At 30.0% G+C, this 17,404-nt stretch overlaps 2 protein-coding genes across 7 annotated transcripts; one reads left to right on the top strand and one right to left on the bottom strand.

Annotated features, from left to right (window-relative positions):
* Window positions 1–1,955: 1,955 nt before the first annotated feature.
* SKIP5 (SKP1/ASK-interacting protein 5) lies at window positions 1,956–5,306 on the top strand. Of its 2 annotated transcripts, none has more exons than XM_089743491.1 (5): window positions 1,956–2,184; window positions 3,000–3,144; window positions 3,230–3,308; window positions 4,171–4,243; window positions 4,830–5,067. In XM_089743491.1, the coding sequence occupies exons 1-5, from the start codon at window positions 2,034–2,036 to the stop codon at window positions 4,835–4,837; spliced, it is 456 nt and encodes a 151-aa protein (XP_089599617.1). In that variant the 5' UTR covers window positions 1,956–2,033; the 3' UTR covers window positions 4,838–5,067. The 2 variants fall into 2 exon arrangements, with proteins under 2 accessions (XP_089599617.1, XP_022744304.1); XM_022888569.2 differs by having other exon boundaries at window positions 1,962–2,184; window positions 4,185–4,243; window positions 4,830–5,306.
* A 2,808-nt stretch (window positions 5,307–8,114) lies between these two features.
* On the bottom strand, window positions 8,115–12,309 carry LOC111295176 (putative mediator of RNA polymerase II transcription subunit 26c). 5 transcript variants are annotated; one of them, XR_002690766.2, is made up of 12 exons: window positions 11,466–12,309; window positions 11,311–11,379; window positions 11,133–11,215; window positions 10,941–11,014; window positions 10,771–10,820; window positions 10,652–10,685; window positions 10,427–10,548; window positions 9,988–10,081; window positions 9,737–9,885; window positions 8,813–8,876; window positions 8,626–8,685; window positions 8,115–8,407 (listed from the first exon to the last, which is right to left on the bottom strand). XR_002690766.2 is itself a non-coding variant. In XM_022888566.2 (10 exons), the coding sequence occupies exons 1-9, from the start codon at window positions 11,844–11,846 to the stop codon at window positions 9,776–9,778; spliced, it is 1,017 nt and encodes a 338-aa protein (XP_022744301.1). In that variant the 5' UTR covers window positions 11,847–12,309; the 3' UTR covers window positions 8,115–8,407; window positions 9,737–9,775. The 5 variants fall into 5 exon arrangements, 3 of the variants coding, with proteins under 3 accessions (XP_022744301.1, XP_022744302.1, XP_022744303.1); XR_002690768.2 differs by lacking the exon at window positions 8,813–8,876 and having other exon boundaries at window positions 8,169–8,407; XM_022888566.2 differs by lacking the exons at window positions 8,626–8,685; window positions 8,813–8,876.
* Window positions 12,310–17,404: the final 5,095 nt, after the last annotated feature.

Here is a 17,404-nt window from a genome sequence, read left to right as displayed (position 1 = left end):
TGAGTTTTTTTTTTCATTTTTATTTTAAAATTTTTTTTTTATTTTTTTATTGAATAAATTTATAAAAAAATTGAGACTAATTAAAATATTCATGTGTCAATTTTTTTTTAATTATTCGATTTTATAAAATATATGATAAATAGAGATGATAAAACAAAAAAATTTTACCCGCATCAACGAGTGGGAATGAAAAATCCCACCAAACCCTCTTACCTTCAGTCTGAAGTGACGTGGAAGTTTTTATGCTCAATCGCACTTGTAACATGTTACCAAACAATTCATCATGACCATTGGCGGTTGCTTTAAAAAACCCAGGGCCATGGCCTTCCAAAAATTTTAATTTTTTTTCATACATATGTTATTTTCATAATAATTTTAAAAATTTTTATATAAAAATTAATTAGGTCCTCTCAAACCTAAATTTATTATGTTGATACATATCATTCTTTATTTTATATATTTATATGAGATAAATAGTTATAAAAATTATTTGTATCAAAATATTACAATTCTTAATTTCAAAAAAATTATAATTTTTTAACTTGTATTTACTTATTATAAATAATTTTAAAAATTTAAAATAAATAATAAATTTATCAACATTATATTTTCACAAATATGTAAATTTAAATTTAATATATATGTATGTAAGTATTACAATTAATAAAATCGATTTGACAAATATCCAATTATAAATTTTTTTCAATCAATTTTTTTATTATATTTTGCATACTCATTTTTTTTTTAAATTGTTACATGTCAAAATAATTAATATAATTAGTTTAAATATATTTTTATTTTTCATAATGTAAAAATACAATGTAAAAAATTAGAAGGTTTTAATTTATGTATCAAATTTTTTACTTTATTGTTTTAAAATTTAATTTATTAAAAAACTATATTTTTGTGATTTTTTTACTTTAATATTTTAAATATTAAATATGATAAAATAATGTATTAATATTGTAAAAAAATAATTTTATTCTTATAAAAAATATTATTAATTATTTATAATTAAAAAAATGTAAGATCAATTGTTTAATATATTCATTTTGTTATATAATACATATATATTAACATATCAACATAATTATAAGTGTAAATTTTGTTATTATATGTTTACATTTTTTATTATTAATAAATTTGATATATTTTAAAATAATTATTGTAAAATATTATTTTGAGTACAATTACACAAAAAAGAACAAGTTAAACGCACCAAAATGGAAGATTGATGATATCGAAATTAGGGTTGGTAGCTCAACCCATCCTCTGTAGATCTCAACTTGACCATACTCCACAGGATTTTTTTTTTTTTTGAAAATTGAGTTTTGGATAAGTCGGATCAAGTAATGTTAAGAAAAAATAAGGTTCGGATCGAGTTCAGGTTTTAAGCAAACTCAGTTTAATCCGATATTATATAAAAATTATTTTTTATTAATTAATTAATTAATTATATTTATATTTTAAAAATAATATTTTATATTTTAAAAAATAATATTTTATTAATTTTGGATCGAGTCGGATCGAATATAATTTATACAATATCAAATCGAGTTGGGTTCGAATATGAAAAAAATAAAAATTTTTTGAGTCAAATCAAATCGAGATCAAATTTTATGAATATAAAATCAAATTCGAACTAAGTAAAAATCTACTTAGATCCGATCCGTTGTTAACTCTAAATGCAATCTTAATCTTTTGGTTATAGAATTTTCGAAATAAATCTAAAAGCCGAGGACTGTCGAGCCCGAGGGGTTGGGCTTAAGACATTGATATTTTTGCCCAAATTTCGGCCCGTAAATCAATGGGCCCATTTAGTTATCCAGCCCAATTCTAAAGAATCAACCGAGGTACTTAACTCATGTCGACTGACTGTCGTGTCGGATTTTTGTTCCTTGCTTACTTATGCATCATCACGCAGTCAATATCTTTATAAGGTAATAAACAATTCTTTTTTTTTTATTTAAAAAAAAAAATCCAAAGAAATAAATTACTATCTTTTCTTTGCAAAGCGTCCAAGGCAAAAGGCCATGGAGATGCAGGAGCAGAAAAAGAGAAGAAAGTCAATGAAGATAACAAGAAGCAACAAAAATGAAAAGATTTCCTCTTCTTCTGCTCCTATTAATAATCTTGATGATGGTTGTCTCATGCATATCTTCAGCTTCTTATCTCCCATTCCAGGTTTTTTTTTCTATTAAACCCTTTTTCTTGACGAATATTTTCCATTTCATGGAACTGTGCAAAGATTGGTTCTTTTGTAGCTAAGATTCTTTATTTATTTTCAATTTTGTATTTTTTCATCTGGGTATTAAGAAAATTATGTATTTTTTCACTCAATTGTTGGTTTGGTTTCATAGGAAGTTGGCTTAAGGTTAATTGAAGTTATTTTAGGTACAATTAGTAGGCAATTGAGTTTTTGTATTAATTTTTAATGTTTTACTTCTCATCTATGTGTTAGGAAATTTGTATCACTCCATTTTTTTTCACTTAAATGGTCAAATGTTATTTTCTGTTTTATAGGGAATGGGTGAAGGTTAGTGTGATTAATTTGTTGGATTAAGAAAGTATATGTGATGTCCTTAATTCATATAGTTCTTTTTTCTTTTAAGAATATGAATTGGGGTTTGCGTTAGATTTCTTAATTGGAAGATTAATTTCGTGCAATAATTCTTTTTTTTTTTTGTCCTTTAAGATTTAGGTTTTTGGTTTTCAATACCTAATGTCTGGATTTAGGATAGTTGGATTAAGAATGCTACGGATTTTACCGAACCAACAACTTGAAATCCAAATTTTCCATCCCTCTTCCTTGAAACCACTTCATTTTGTTTTATTTTTTTTTTCATTGTTTTCATTTGAGGACCAATGGATTTTCAGATTGGTGTTTCAAAGTGTCACATTCTAGTGACCTGAAAGCATTTTAGTAGGCATGGTTATTCCTGATACTTTTATCACGTTATCAAGTGCAATCTCTATCACGTAGTGCTATTGAGTTGCAGATCGGTATAACACCGCCCTCGTTTGCCACAGATGGTGTTATTTGGCATGCCACCCTCGATTGTGGCTGCGAGTTGACAGATCTGTGAAGGATTTCTCTGAACCCGGTGTTTTCCCTAACATTGAAGAAGCTGTCTCTGCGGCCAGGTATGTAAAACTAAAATTTCCACTTTGTGGTTCTGGGATCATATGGTAGATTACTGAAATCATATCATCAAATTTTCCCTTTTAGACCCGGCGATACTATTTTAATTGCAGCTGGCGGCAGTCATCTTGCCTCTAATATTCAGATTAGAAAACCACTTTGCCTGGTATGTCCATAGGGTTCTGGAAAGTTGCTTATATTATATATGAGTTGCTTGTTTGCTATACATTTACTCTTTGAAGTTTGAATATGAAATATTGAGAAAATGTTTTAATATGGCCACTATATGATCTACCTTTGGAGGGAACTTCCATAAGCATTAGCATTGAATGTGCCATCCTATATTTGGTGTCTCTTATATTTTTGAATGCCTTACCATTGTATTTGAGAAAGGAGAAACTTAATTTCTTTCTCATATAATTGTTTTAGTCCCTCTATAGTTATTATTTATGTCGGTACACTTTTCATCATATTTTAATGAATATGATTTTTTTTTCTGTAAATGCACTCAAAGATGTTTCATTTAGGTATTATTTGAAATACACTTCTAGACATGTTATATGTCTAATGTTTTGTTATAAAATATATGAACAACCAAAGGTCGTCCTCTGTATAGATATAATGTTGCCATCAAAAGATATATAGAAAAAAAAAATACAGGCCTACAACTCTCTGCTATTGGGCCTGATATGAATTAAAATTACATTTTAGTAATAGCAGCTTATTCAATTCTTGGCTGTGGCAAACCTTCAGCCACTGCTCCCTACCCTCCTTTAATCCCTGCTCTATACTAAATTATAACCTCTTCTCAATTAGGAGTAGCGTTTATGATTTAGGATTCTACTTTAGGTGTCCCAACATGGATGGCTGTTGGCCAACTACTACCCATGTCCCTTTCCCTGTCCCCCCCTTTGCACTATGTAATTGTCCCCTGGTAAGGAGATGAAGAACATGTATGGGGAAGGAAGATTAACTCTTATTGATTATTGTATCAAAATTTTCCATTTTTTCCCCCGCTTCTATCTCAGCCTAGTTTCTGCAGATTGGTGGAGGTGAGATTCCTGATGAAACAACTCTCCTCTGTTTGCGAGGTTCTGACAGGTTTGCAAATCTCCACTAGTTTTTGCCTAATATGCACATGGTGATTCTTTGAGAGGCTTCTCCATGTTTCTCTCTAGAAATGCTGTGAGGAGTCACCTTCATATTGTTGGATTTCAGTAGCCATATGATTAAAGGGCCATAGTGGTTCACATGTAGCTCACATTGAGTGAGTTCTTTGACATCATAAGCCTTGTTTGTTCTTACTAATTTCAAACATGGTCAGATGATCTTGGAACATCAATGTGGACTTTCTTCTTTTCATTTCTCTTTTTCCTTTTTAATGAAAATGTTATATGGTGGGATGAGTCCAAGATCATTCTGTCACTAATCTTCTTTAGTCAGTGGATGATCTTGATGATGCTTTTACCTACAAGCTATATTTTATAAAATGAGAGATGCCCAGGATTGCTGGAAAACATTTTTTTTCAAGTTTACGATAAAAATAAAAGAATGGATTGCATGTCGAGCTGCTATGAAAGAATATGGATATCCAACAGTCTGGAGATGGCTCCCATTATGTCACCACTAGCTTTTTTTTATCTAAAGAAACAATGGTTTGTATGGGCCTTTCATTTTGTTGGAGCAGTGCATTAGAGTTTCTGTCCACCTGCAAGCTGACAAACTTAACAGTAAAGGCGGAGCTAGGTTGCTGCTTGCTTCATAGGAGTGGAAGACTAATTATAGAAGAATGCATCCTTCAGTGTGAATCAAACCCATTGGACTATCTATCATGCCCAATCGTAAGTACAGCTGGTAGTGGGGTATTCCCTTCCAAACTGAAGGGCCATGGTGATAGCGTTTCTGTTTCGCACACTCGGATTGAAGGAGGAGCAAAGGCTGTTTTGACCGGTGGATACCTAGCACTACAGCGAGTTCGGGTCATTTATGCTCGAACTTGTCTCTATTTCTGGTTTGATGTTGATTGTACATAATTATATGTTCTCATCATCATCCTTTTTCTCTATCACATTATTCCGATTATGGATTCAATTTATTCGTGAATGTTGTACTCGTTTGTTTTCTGTAGGATTAAATCTAATGTAAGTTTATATTCATTTCTGCATTACTTCTGCAACATAATGTAGCCAAGGAAATTACATGTTATTTCGTTTAGTATGTTTTGAACATTCTGAAGTTCAGCAAAGTAAATCTTGTGGAGTATTGGTGAGACGTGTATATATTTGGAATAGAACATTTTATGGGATATCATAATGAATAGATTCAAGGCTAGGTTCATATTTACCATTAATGTTGAAATGCCAAAAAGTCATGGAATAAAATGTGTTTTTTGTTGGGAATTTACATTTTAAGGATAAAAATATGGAGGATATATATTTTTTTAATCTCGTCAAGGCATGGAGCATAGCTCTCTTTTCCCACTTATCCAAAAAGGTGCATTATCATGAGCAATGGAAATGATTTGATATGGGGGTTGATTTTTGCCACACTTTACCTGTTATTATTAGGATCATTTTGCGTGGTAGAGTGAAATCTTGTGTAATTTAAATGGTGCAGTACCTGGTGAAAATCCAGCTTTATCTTAATAGGACACATTTAAGTCGGGAATGTTTTCACTCATTTCCCCAAAAAGGTATTTTCAATCGAGACAGCAAAGAAAAATATTCATCATCATCCCCAGGAACAAGCTGCTAGATTTTGAGGTCACAGGCAACACAACTTTCGACAAGAATGCTTTTTGATACATAGACAATGCAATGTTTCGTTCGGCACCCAAAAATTATTTTCATTACTCAAGTCTCCCATAAAAAAAGAAAAAAAAATGTTCTTATCAACTTTTTCTCAGTTGATTCCATAACCATGTAACCATAATCATAACTTCGGGGAGCATCTCCCAGCAATGATGCTGTTAAACAAAATTCCATTATCCCTACTTGAATTTAATTTCTAAAATAGAGTGCCGCTTATCTTCCTAAAATATGAAAAAGTCGAGCACTTGACAAATTCGATAAGCTATTTAGGGTCGGGCCATCTTTGAAGCTAAGCTAAAGGATGTACTTTTGGCTGCTAACAGGATAGTAATACGTCCAATACATGGTATACACTTGAGTACAGCCAAATTAATAACATAGGATTGACTAAATTCCCTGATGCCGAATTCATGTTGAAATGCAGTAAAGCAATCAATCCAGTAGGCACAATCTATGCAGAATAATAACATAGGATGACTTAATTCCCTGATGCTGGTGTTTCATGTTGAAATGCAGCAAAGCAGTCAAGCCCGTAGGCAAATCTAAGAAGAATAATAATCTGTGGCGCTGTGATACAAGAAATGATTAGCAATTGCAAGCCTAGAAAAACTCAAGGAACAAGACAAGTAAGTTTGTATTTGTATAGCAATTTTAAGGCCAATAAAAGTAAATACATGGTAAAATTTTTCTCTTTCGATAAAATAAATGTGAAATGAAAATGATTTGACGCAGGACCATGTCTTGCATCCCTGCATCATATCAAAGATTCAGAACTAGTACTCCTTACTGTTTTAAGTAATATTTTATCATTTGTCTAGTAAGTTTACAGGCAAATACGGTAACAACAAATAACAAATTAACATTCACAGCATGTTGAAGAACACAAGGAACAGAAACTTGAAACTTTCATGTTCCATCAGGTCTTCAAAGCAGTTGAGCTTACTTATAAGTATCACCAAAAGTGTGACAAACAAGGTTTGATGGAAAACAATCAAATGCCAAACAACAGCAAAGAAGAAATTTGTCCCATATTTAAAATACCTGTAATCTCAGAAATCCCCTAATCCCCCAACTCAGTTGGATCATAACTCATTTAGTAAGACTCAAGGATTGGAGGGATCTTGGGAGTATATTTGTCATTTAAACAGAACATGACTTAATAATACGAGATGAGCAAAGAACTAAAGTAAAATTTAAAAGATCAAAATATCAGGAATCATAGATAAAATGCATTAGCAAGGATTAACACCAACTAGATACAGTTCAACTCAAGTGTTGCAGTGACCAAGATACAATTCTTTAGTCATTGACCTTAGCATTCTTGCTCTCAAAAAACAATGTGAAACTACTCCTATCTGCATAGTTGAAATTTTACTCCCGAAGCTCATCCTTAAAGCCTTGCCCTCATTAAATTCTCAGATTCAAAGGGTGGAGATAACATGTAATGACATTTAATGTTTATAGGTTGACGTCAATAAGGCTGCATTTAGACTGGCGGTGGGAGGGATTCCCACTGCAGCGAGCAACAAAATGACTTTTAGGGTTCAGCAGCTAAACAACACCTCGGTACAGTGGAAAAGGATTCCCACCACCCATTCGAATGAAGCCTAAAGCAGACCAGAAAAATTTTGTGGGAGACTCAGTTTGCTAATAAAGAGATTGGCAGACACATACGTGTAAACATAAAATATTTATATATTTATAGCCACATTTGGATGTAAGAATAACTCCAAGGACCAACATAGTCAGGAGGTTTACAAGTGGTGATTATAGGCAATCAGGGAGAAGAGTTTTAAAGAACTTTACTCAACAGTGTGTTGACCTACAAAAAATAAATTTATAGGAAAGAAAGAAAAAACAAAACAAAAAGAGAAATATTGAGTACTACTTTTGGTAAAACTTCAAGACAATGAGCACTTGAAATTACATTAGAACTTTGAATTCTTTTGGACGTCATAACATTTTGTTTGTTATGCAAAAGCACCAGATTGGTGCAAGTTGCAGTTATCAAAACCTGAAGGGAGATGTAAAAGAATATCCAGAATTCACATAGCAACAGAATCAAGTTCAAGATTTTCAACATTCTATGCATTCTAACTTTATAACACCTATAAATCATAAGTTGCAACACACAGGTTCCCCAACAAAGCTTGCTCATGCAATTTCAGTTTAAGAAATATGTATTATTAAACTGCTACCTTAAAGCAAATCTACAATTCATAAAAATATATATCCTTTGAGGTTATACGAGAATACCCCTTAGCAGCAGAATCAATTACATCCAACAACCAGCATAATAAGCTGAAGGCTAATTTCTCTCACAGTTGTGGTCATTGAACAAAGGCTGAAGTGCAATTGATCACTTGATAAAGATACAAACCACTTAAAGAGAGCCTTATTATTCTCTTGGTCTACTTAAAACATAGGAAACAGATGACCATTTAATTCCCACCACCTGCGAGCAAAATTGAAAACAAAATGGTTAACTCAACATCATCTTAGAGAAAGAGAGGGATGTTTGATCTTTCTTTTCTTTTTTTTTCATTTTTCTTGGGGGAGGATTTGGTTTGGAATTTCTGGGTGGTGAAGGGAGAAATGTTTTGCTAAGCAATCAGCTTGAAGTGAGAAAAGTATCACAAAATGAAATGGCATAGATAAAAAAAACAACGCAACCTTTAAAAATAATATAATTGCACAGAGGGGAACAAAAATACTAGGATAACTGCAAAGAACCTGCAGTTAAAGAGGTGATAATAAGCTTTATTCAATCATCTTTTGATGTACAAGCAACTACTGGAAGAAAACAAAAGCTAAAAGTCATCAACCACAATGCATGAGCCCCAACAAATAGAGTACATACGATTGATCAACCTCATTGCTTTTATAGATCTGTAGTAATTATGCAGAGTCCCCTTGTCCTCTCTCTACAGTTGCAATAAAGTTAATGAGCCTTATCATATAACCAGCAAAATTTAACAGTAAAATGAAACACAACATCGGTCAGACTCTCAACAAACATAATCTGAGCTGGCTTCTGGTAACAACAAGAATGAAAAATCACAATCTCTGAATATGGAAGCTATGTAGTTTTCAGTCTGTCCAATGCCATTTTCATAATTCTTTTCATGGCCAAGTTCAAAAATTTTCCCACGCCACCTGAGCATCCCAGCTAGGAATTGGGAAAAACAATTCAAAACATAAACATGATGGCAGAAATTAATTTTTTGGAAAAATAAATCTCTGTGCACCCCATCAATGTTCACAAGAAAGCATTTGTCAATTGAATAGAAATACTTATGAGTGGTTATCTTATGGAACTTTTAAGAAGTTTAGCGGACATATAAATAAAAAGTAAATTTTCCTCATAAGCATATCCTGCAAAATACTGCTACCAGTAGTATACATAACACATTAACCCAAATAATGTGTTTGCCCTGTATGTCAGTTCTTATCTTCAAGGTAGAGTCAGCTTGCATTGAAAAAAAGAAGAAAGATACTAACATGCTTCCAAAACAAGGAGTTATCTTTCAAGAAAACTCACATATATTACAAATTAAAAACACGGAACATTTGGGGTGGGAGGTTAGGTAACATGTGTCAAACAAAGAATCACGGCACATCTCCAAATTGAATGGTTATGGATGTCCGTTCCCCTCAAGAATTTCAGATGATTGATAAAAAATTCAGTACATCTCCATGAAAGAACATGGAAGGATAACCCATCAAAGATATGGAGTAGTCCTATATCATACAATGATCACAAAGAAAAGTAGAAGTGAAAAACCTAAGATGGGATGTCCTTATGCCAAATTCATTCACCCATTCACCAGTGCCTCCCTTGGGAACCACCTCCCTTGTTCTTTGCAAAGAAGGCATTCTTGGGTTTTGGTAGCTCATGTATGTCCATTACTTGTATTGTTCTTTGCTTTTTGGCTTCAAAAAGCACAGGAAAACCACAGACAATCACATTTAGTATGAACCTGAAGTGAGGGATTCAAGATTAAATAAAATGTGGAAGAAGAGAAGAAAGCAAACCATTTTCAGCTTCTTTGTAACTTTCTTGAAGCCTTTTTCTTACAGAAGCCAGCCTTTCAGAGTCAAAATTGCTTTCCTTCTGTTCTCTCTGTCTCTACACAAAATCCCCAGAAAGGCAATTCAACAAATAGACGTTACAAAGCTTATACCAAAAATCAACTCAGCCGAACTGAATTTTTTGGGCAAGGTTAAAATGATTAAATTAAGTTGAATTTCCCTTTCTTGACATTTTTGCTAAGATAAACTGTTTGGGCATTGTAACTACAACTTCTCATTCCTAGAGAAGCATAAACCTTGGATCATAGGAATTTGTCAAAATGCCAGTTTAACAGCAAACAATCTTTTTGAAAGCATTTGCTTCTAAATTTGGTACAGACCTCCATGTCCATCAACAAGATAATGATGCAATTAGAGGCTCTAATTTGGAATGTATTAATACCTGTACATTTTGTGGAGGAGTTGAGTGAGTAGGTCTAGGTGGAGGATCCTTTCGAGGAGGAGGGATTGGCTTTGGCTTCCTTTCTGGTTCTGAATTATTCTTGTCTGAACCAAAACTCCCATCTGTCAATTGTCATCCAAAAAAGCGTTGAAAGGAAGGCTGATTAATTAAATGCACAAAAGAAACAACGATCAAATCAAACTTTGAATCAGATTCTGTACTCACTGTGTGGATTTGGAGAGTACGCAAAATCAGGAACCTATAACAGAGCAGAATCTTAGAAAGAGAAAAAAAAAAGCGCAGAATTTTCAAACAACTTTCACAAGAAAAATAATTTCTTTCACCTGTTGACGACCATTTTGAGGAAACTTTTGCTGTGGTGAATCTCCATCAGCTGCCAGACAATATTCATTGTCATTTTCACTTTAATGACATGTCAATTTCCATTCACCTTTGAAATATTTTCTCACAAAAATGAAAATTCTTCGTGTTACAGTTTAGATGATAATTTTACCCATAAGTGCAGCAGATTCAAGTTCTCCAGGTTGATTCACCTTTACCCATTCATCTACAATCTCTTTCCATTTTCTGGAGAAACAAAAAACCCAAATCATATAATCAGACTTTCCTTGAACTGCTCTTTCAAACTAAATGAACATAACAAAACATTTATACATATATGAAATTTCCATAAGCTTATTAAAACCTGACAAGTTGCTTCACTAATTTCCTAACGTCATTTGATGAATGCTTCCTCAATTTGTTCACATGCCTCCCAATATCAGTCTCCTGAAGATAGAATCATAATATGTCAATGGTCTTGAATCAAACTAAACTAGAAACTAAACCCATAAAAAAAAAAATTCGCTCCACATAATTATTACCTTGAGAGCTTGAAATGTTATATCCATATCTGCCAAGCTTTGAAGCAAATCAACCAAGGAATCTTCAGACTGTAAAAACAATAAGAAAAAAACTAAATTCAAATCAAAATCCAAAATATCAAACCAACAATACAATCAAGAAAAGTTTCAAAGACCTGATCAGGTACTTCAAGACGCTCCTTAATCTCAAGAACCCTTTTTTGTTCATCATCAAACAAGCCTCCGTAGGGATCCAAATCATCATCTTCATTATCCGATTGAGGTGTAAAAGGTGACCCTTTACCTCCTTCTCCTCCTTTACCTTCATGGAGGTTGCCTTCCTTATTAACTTGATATCCATTTGATCTCTCACCAAAATCACAGCTTTTACATCTAGTAACCATAGAAGCAGCATAAAGCTTCTCCACAATCCCATCTCTCTTTTGCTTCAACTCTTGACCATAATCCAAAGAAGCCACCAGGATTGCTGTATCTATAAAAGTCCACACATCAACACCAGCTGTTTCAAGAACTGATCTAAAATCATCCAAATCCATTAAAACTCAATAAAAAGCTAATGATTTTATTGCAAATTCAAAGGCCTGCCTCCAGGTGTCAAATCAAAATTTGTTATTCAACATAATCAGATCTGCTTGAAAACAAACACACATAATGCTTGAATTTTGCAAAATTTTTCAAAAAATTCTTTGATGCCAAAACTGAAACTGGTTCTGGGTTTTTTTTTTTTGTTGGTTTTTGAAGAAAGTCTATGGTTTTCAGTTTGCTAATAGAATTGGATTTTTTGGTGGAATATACCAAAATGGAGCTTAATTTCTTTCTTTTCTTTTCTTTTTTATATGAATTTTGAGAAAACCGTTTGGTTATTTGTTATGGTCAAGCAAAGTTTGATGATGGTGTCTTTTCTTCAAAGATTTTCTCTACAGGTTTTTTTTGGCTGGTTGTGATTTGGGAGATGAACAGACATAAGGAGAAAGAGAAACCTGCTTGAAAGAGAAACCTGTTTGAAATGAAAGGACGAAGGTTTTCTTTATTTGGAGGAAAATATTAGATAAGTGTACTCTTTTGGGTACAATTATACAAGTGTATCTGAAGAAAAATAATTACACACAAGTGAAATTTGAGATAAAAATTTTTGCGCTTTTTTTGTGGTAAGAAAAAAATTTTAAGTGTAGATAGGTTGTAGGTTGATCATTCGAAATGATTTTAATAAATAATTATCGATAAAATTTGAATTTAAAATTTTTTTATTTAAAAAAGATAAATTTTAACCTATTGAACCAATTACTTATTGATTTTTTTTTGCTTTCATTATGCAATTAAAGATGTGGTGGGTATTAAATTGATAAAGTAATTTTAATTTTCAGTATTTTTTATATTATATTCATTTTTATTTATTTATTTTTGAATAAAAATTTATATTTATTTTTATCTTCATAATGATTTTACGATTTGGATATAAAGATTTATGTACTTGTAGTTTTTTAAAAAATAAAATATTAAAATATTTAATAATTATTAAAATAAATAAAAAGTACAAAGAAAACATAGAAAAAAGGGAAAGTAAGGTTATATTTGATAAACTAAAAAAATTAAGTGCTGAAAAATTAAGTATTGAATTTTTAATATTAAATTTGATAAGTATTGAATTTAAATTATAAAAATTATTTGGTATTTTACTGAAAATTAATACTGAAAATAAATATGTTGTTGATAATGTAAAACATTGAATTTTAAAAATTTATAATTTTATTTTTTTATATTTATTTTCATTGCATATATTGAAGTAGTATTTTTAAGGGATAATAATTCAAAAAAAATTAATATTGAACATTTTCTACATGTAATATATATATTACGCATCCCTACCATTATTTTCAGAATATTTTAAATTCATATCCATTTTATTTTTTTTTTCAAAATTTAATACTTATACATATTTTTGTTCAGATAAAAAAATTAAAATTTTCATTGAATATACATAAAATTGGCATTTCTATATGCAATAAATACATTTTTTGCTACTAATATTAATCATTCAATTACTAATGAGATTTTAGTTTAGTAACAAAAGACAAGTCTTTAAATTTTAAGTCATAAATTCAAGTTTTATTATATGTGAATTTAGTTCAATTTTATGTTACATTTATCTAATTATTTATTAATTTTGATTGATTTATTTTCATATTTAATTAAGCAATTTCTTATATAATTTAATACTTTAATAATATTGCATCTTTGTCTTATAATTGCAACTTCATCAAAATCTTATTTTTTTTAGCATTAATAATAATATGATTTCAATTAAAAAAATATTTTAAATAAACACGAAGATTAACATGAGTAATCTGAGTAGTTATTTGAGTCGTTAGCTTCATAAATGTAAATGAAAAATAACTCCAATTATAAATGCTTTTAAACCTGTTTTTTATTCAAAATTTTTGAACAATTAATTTTTAAAAATTGAAAATGCCGTTTGTTAAAATAAGATTATGGAAATCACCTTATCTGTCATTAGCTTTGGTCGAGTACATTTAGTGATATTGGAGACAGATCGTGAGTGGAGGGATGATTTTGGTGCCGTATTTTGCGCGTGATGATGTAATTTCTGTGTGTAAAATAATATGCCATATTTCAATTCCATTCCCCAATTTTTGCAGTGAAAAACTATAAAAAGAATTGTCGACAGTGTGAACAGAATCGGTAAGAGATGAATATTGAGTTTATTAATATTTAGATTTAAATTTTTTTATAATTTTTTATTGATAAATAATTTATATATTTAAAAATTTATAAATAAAAATTTAATAAACTCATAAATTTTAATTAAATTGATAATTTACTTTGGCTTTAAATATGAAATAACTTTCTTTGCTCTTATATAAAAGAATAAGATTCTATCAACCAGAATGCTTCGCATTATGTTCTTCATCGTAAATGCCAATACGGCAAATACCAAACTTCATTCATTTTGTTAAGAGAGCATCGGATTGTTTAACAATCTGATTACAGCTTTAAATCTATTATTTCACGCAAAATTGTGAATTAAAATTTTACACTCCTTCCTCCCAAATTTTTGGGTCACTTTAACTTCAGCAAGTTTAAGAAAAAATTAATTTTAAATATTTAATATTAAATTTTAATATTGTATAAAATTATTTTTTTATAATTTTTAATGTCAAAAAATAAAAATATAAAAAATAGTTTTAAAATATAAAAGAATAGCAGTTTTTGTTTTTAAAAAGATGATATGATTTTACAAAACATTCAAAAAATAAAAAATGGACAAAAAAAAGATAGAGAAATTAAATGAGATTAAAATATTATTATAATTCTTTATATTTATTATTATGTTAATTTTTTAATTTTTAAATACATTTTAATAACGTATGTGGCAATCGTTAATTTTTGTTAGTGGTAGATAATTATATATATATATATATTTAAAATTTTTAAATTTCATAAACGAAATTAAAAGATTATATTATGTGATTTTTTAATTATATATTTAATGAAAGAATATGTAACAATTCTCTAATTTCGTTAAGGGAGTTTTTATTTGTATCCTACTAAATATTTTCAGCATTTTTTTATAAAGATACCTTTAAGTAAAATTAAATAATTATCTTTTATTAAACCGTTTTTTTAACCCTTTTTCATCCATTTCTATTCTTCATTTTTCTTTTCTTTTTCTTCATGTTCTTTTTTCTGCAATTCTACCCTAGACCCTAATTCATTAAAACTACTTGTCTTAACTTCTACATTGTAAAAATGGATAGCCAAATGAAAAAGAAAACTAGTGGAGATGAAGATGGTCGAATAAACGATAAGGTAAATCTATCTTGAATTTGACTTATAAATTTGAACATCTAGTTAAGCATATCTAAAAATAATATTACATTATCGATGTGAATATTCGACGTATTCGATATTATTATCGTGTGTGCATATCCAGTATTAGTCCCAGATATGCATATCTGGTATTGTATAATGATTTTCAAATATACATATTCAATAAGTATTTAAGTAACCAAAATGCATATTCAAAATGCATATTAAAAAACAATTATATATTACCAAATATGCATATTCGGTAACATAAAGAATTTAACAGATATGTATATCCAGTAGCATAAAGTACTTAATAGATATCTTTATCTAAAAATATATAAAACCTATCAATTTTCATATCCGATAATGTGATCATTTTAATTTTTTTAACTTCTTTCAATATGCAAAACAATTTTGAAATGGCACTTGCAGAGTGGAATGAATCACCATACAATTTGGATATAAGTTATGATTGCAGTTTTTCATTTACTACAACAGAGTTATCATGTTTTGAAGTTAGATTACATAGAGACATATGTTAGTTTACATTGACGGACAATGTGATAAGTATAATTTGTTGTACAAGTGTTTTGTAGTAAGAAAATTTTAGTTTTATGGGTTAGACAAATTGGAAAAGATAATAGTTTTGTTGTTGTTATTAGAAACGTTAATTTGGAAAATCTAGCTAGGAAACCTAGAATAAAATTGGCATGTGAGCAAAGTGAAAAATACAAGCAATAAAATAATAAGGCAAATGCGGAAAAAAACGTAGCATAAAAGAACGAGAACAAAAAAGTATGGTTACCCATTTGAGTTACAAGGGATTAAATTGATAACAAACATGAGTGGGGGTGTGAAAGTAGTATATGGGTTTCATAATCATCTACTAGTAAAACATTTAGAGGGATATTCATATACGCGTCAATTGTCTAATAAAGAAAAAATAATAATGGTTGATATGTCAAACAGTATGAGTAGACTAAAAAGCATCAATTTACCTAAAACAACATGGTGAAAAGAAATATCAGCACAATAAAGATTATATATAATGAATGTCAGAGATACAAATTGATTGAGATAGTTGATAGATGACAAATGAAATAATTGATGAAAAAGTTGAAAGATTGTAAATTCATGGAGTGGCACAGGACTAACAAGACAAGCGAATTATCAAAGACTTATTCTGGGCTAAATTTATTGGTATAGATTTATTGCATGCCTTCTTAAGTGTCCGGATTGTACTTATAAAATCAATAGATATAATTTCTCGTTGCTTGAGATTATTGGTGTGACATTTACTGAGATGACATTCTTTGTTGTATTTGTGTTCATAGAAGTCAAATGGTATGACAACTATTGTTGGGCACTATATACGTTAAAAAGTTTGATGCTTCCTGGTATATTTTTTAATGCATTATTATTTATAGAAACTTTGCATTGTTGAATGTAATAGAAAGTATGTTCCCCAATACAACAATTCTTTTATACAAATTGCATATATCAAGAAATGTGCTTTTGAATTATAAGAAGTTTTTTTAGTACAAGCAGAAGTGAGAGGCATTTATGTTAGTATAGAGCATTTTTATGCTCTTTTCTATCAATGATGAGTACCAAATGCATTTAAGTTCACTAAAAATTGATTACCAAACTTATCAAAGAGTAATCAATACATGAATGAACAATGGTTGACAAAGTATAAGGATAGATTTGTTGCTGCTTAAACAAACAAAATGATGCACTTTGGTAATATTACAACAAATATGTGTAATTTTTGTTATATTTTAAAGATTATTTTGATTTTCACAATTCATAACATAACATTCATATTAATATACCTTTCTAAATTCATTTAGGGCCTAGAATGCATATGCAAAGTTGAAAAAGCTTCTTGGATCATTTTAAGAGGATTTTTGAATCATCATGGAAGATAATCAACTCTTTTATTGAGCTTTGATATATAGATAAAGGCTTTATTTAAGAGAAGCCTTATAGTTGTTGAACATAATTAATATTATTTAAAGAGTTGTAAGGACTGGTATTTAGGAGTGCACTAAATATAATTTTGATGAAGACCAAACGAGCAAATCAAGTTGGAATTAACAAGCATACTTGTGGTTATATGATAAAGGCACATAAGAATTACCTTACATGCATAAAATTATAGAGCATATCAGAGTAAGAAGTCCAATTTCTTTATCTAAAGTGCATCATCATTGGATGAAGTTAGACTTAATGAAAAGTAAAGTTAATGAGGTATCCTTTAAGT

Source organism: Durio zibethinus, chromosome 14 (genome assembly GCF_047325235.1).
Source record: "Durio zibethinus cultivar Kanyao isolate XHJ-2024 chromosome 14, ASM4732523v1, whole genome shotgun sequence".
In the NCBI taxonomy this organism is placed as follows: domain Eukaryota; kingdom Viridiplantae; phylum Streptophyta; class Magnoliopsida; order Malvales; family Malvaceae; genus Durio; species Durio zibethinus.
The sequence above is the reverse complement of the archived record's forward strand: the minus strand, read 5'-3'. Positions and strand labels throughout refer to the sequence as shown.

Coding starts and splice junctions, on each gene's coding strand:
- LOC111295176 (XM_022888566.2), bottom strand. CDS start 11,846: ATGGATTTGGATGATTTTAGATCAGTTCTTGAAACAGCTGGTGTTGAT. Junction 11,015..11,132: donor TTAGTGAAGCAACTTGTCAG/GTTTTAATAAGC, acceptor TTGTTTCTCCAG/AAAATGGAAAGAGATTGTAG. Junction 10,082..10,426: donor CTCCTCCACAAAATGTACAG/GTATTAATACAT, acceptor GATTTTGTGTAG/AGACAGAGAGAACAGAAGGA.
- SKIP5 (XM_022888569.2), top strand. CDS start 2,034: ATGGAGATGCAGGAGCAGAAAAAGAGAAGAAAGTCAATGAAGATAACA. Junction 3,145..3,229: donor GAAGCTGTCTCTGCGGCCAG/GTATGTAAAACT, acceptor TTTCCCTTTTAG/ACCCGGCGATACTATTTTAA. Junction 3,309..4,184: donor TTAGAAAACCACTTTGCCTG/GTATGTCCATAG, acceptor TAGTTTCTGCAG/ATTGGTGGAGGTGAGATTCC.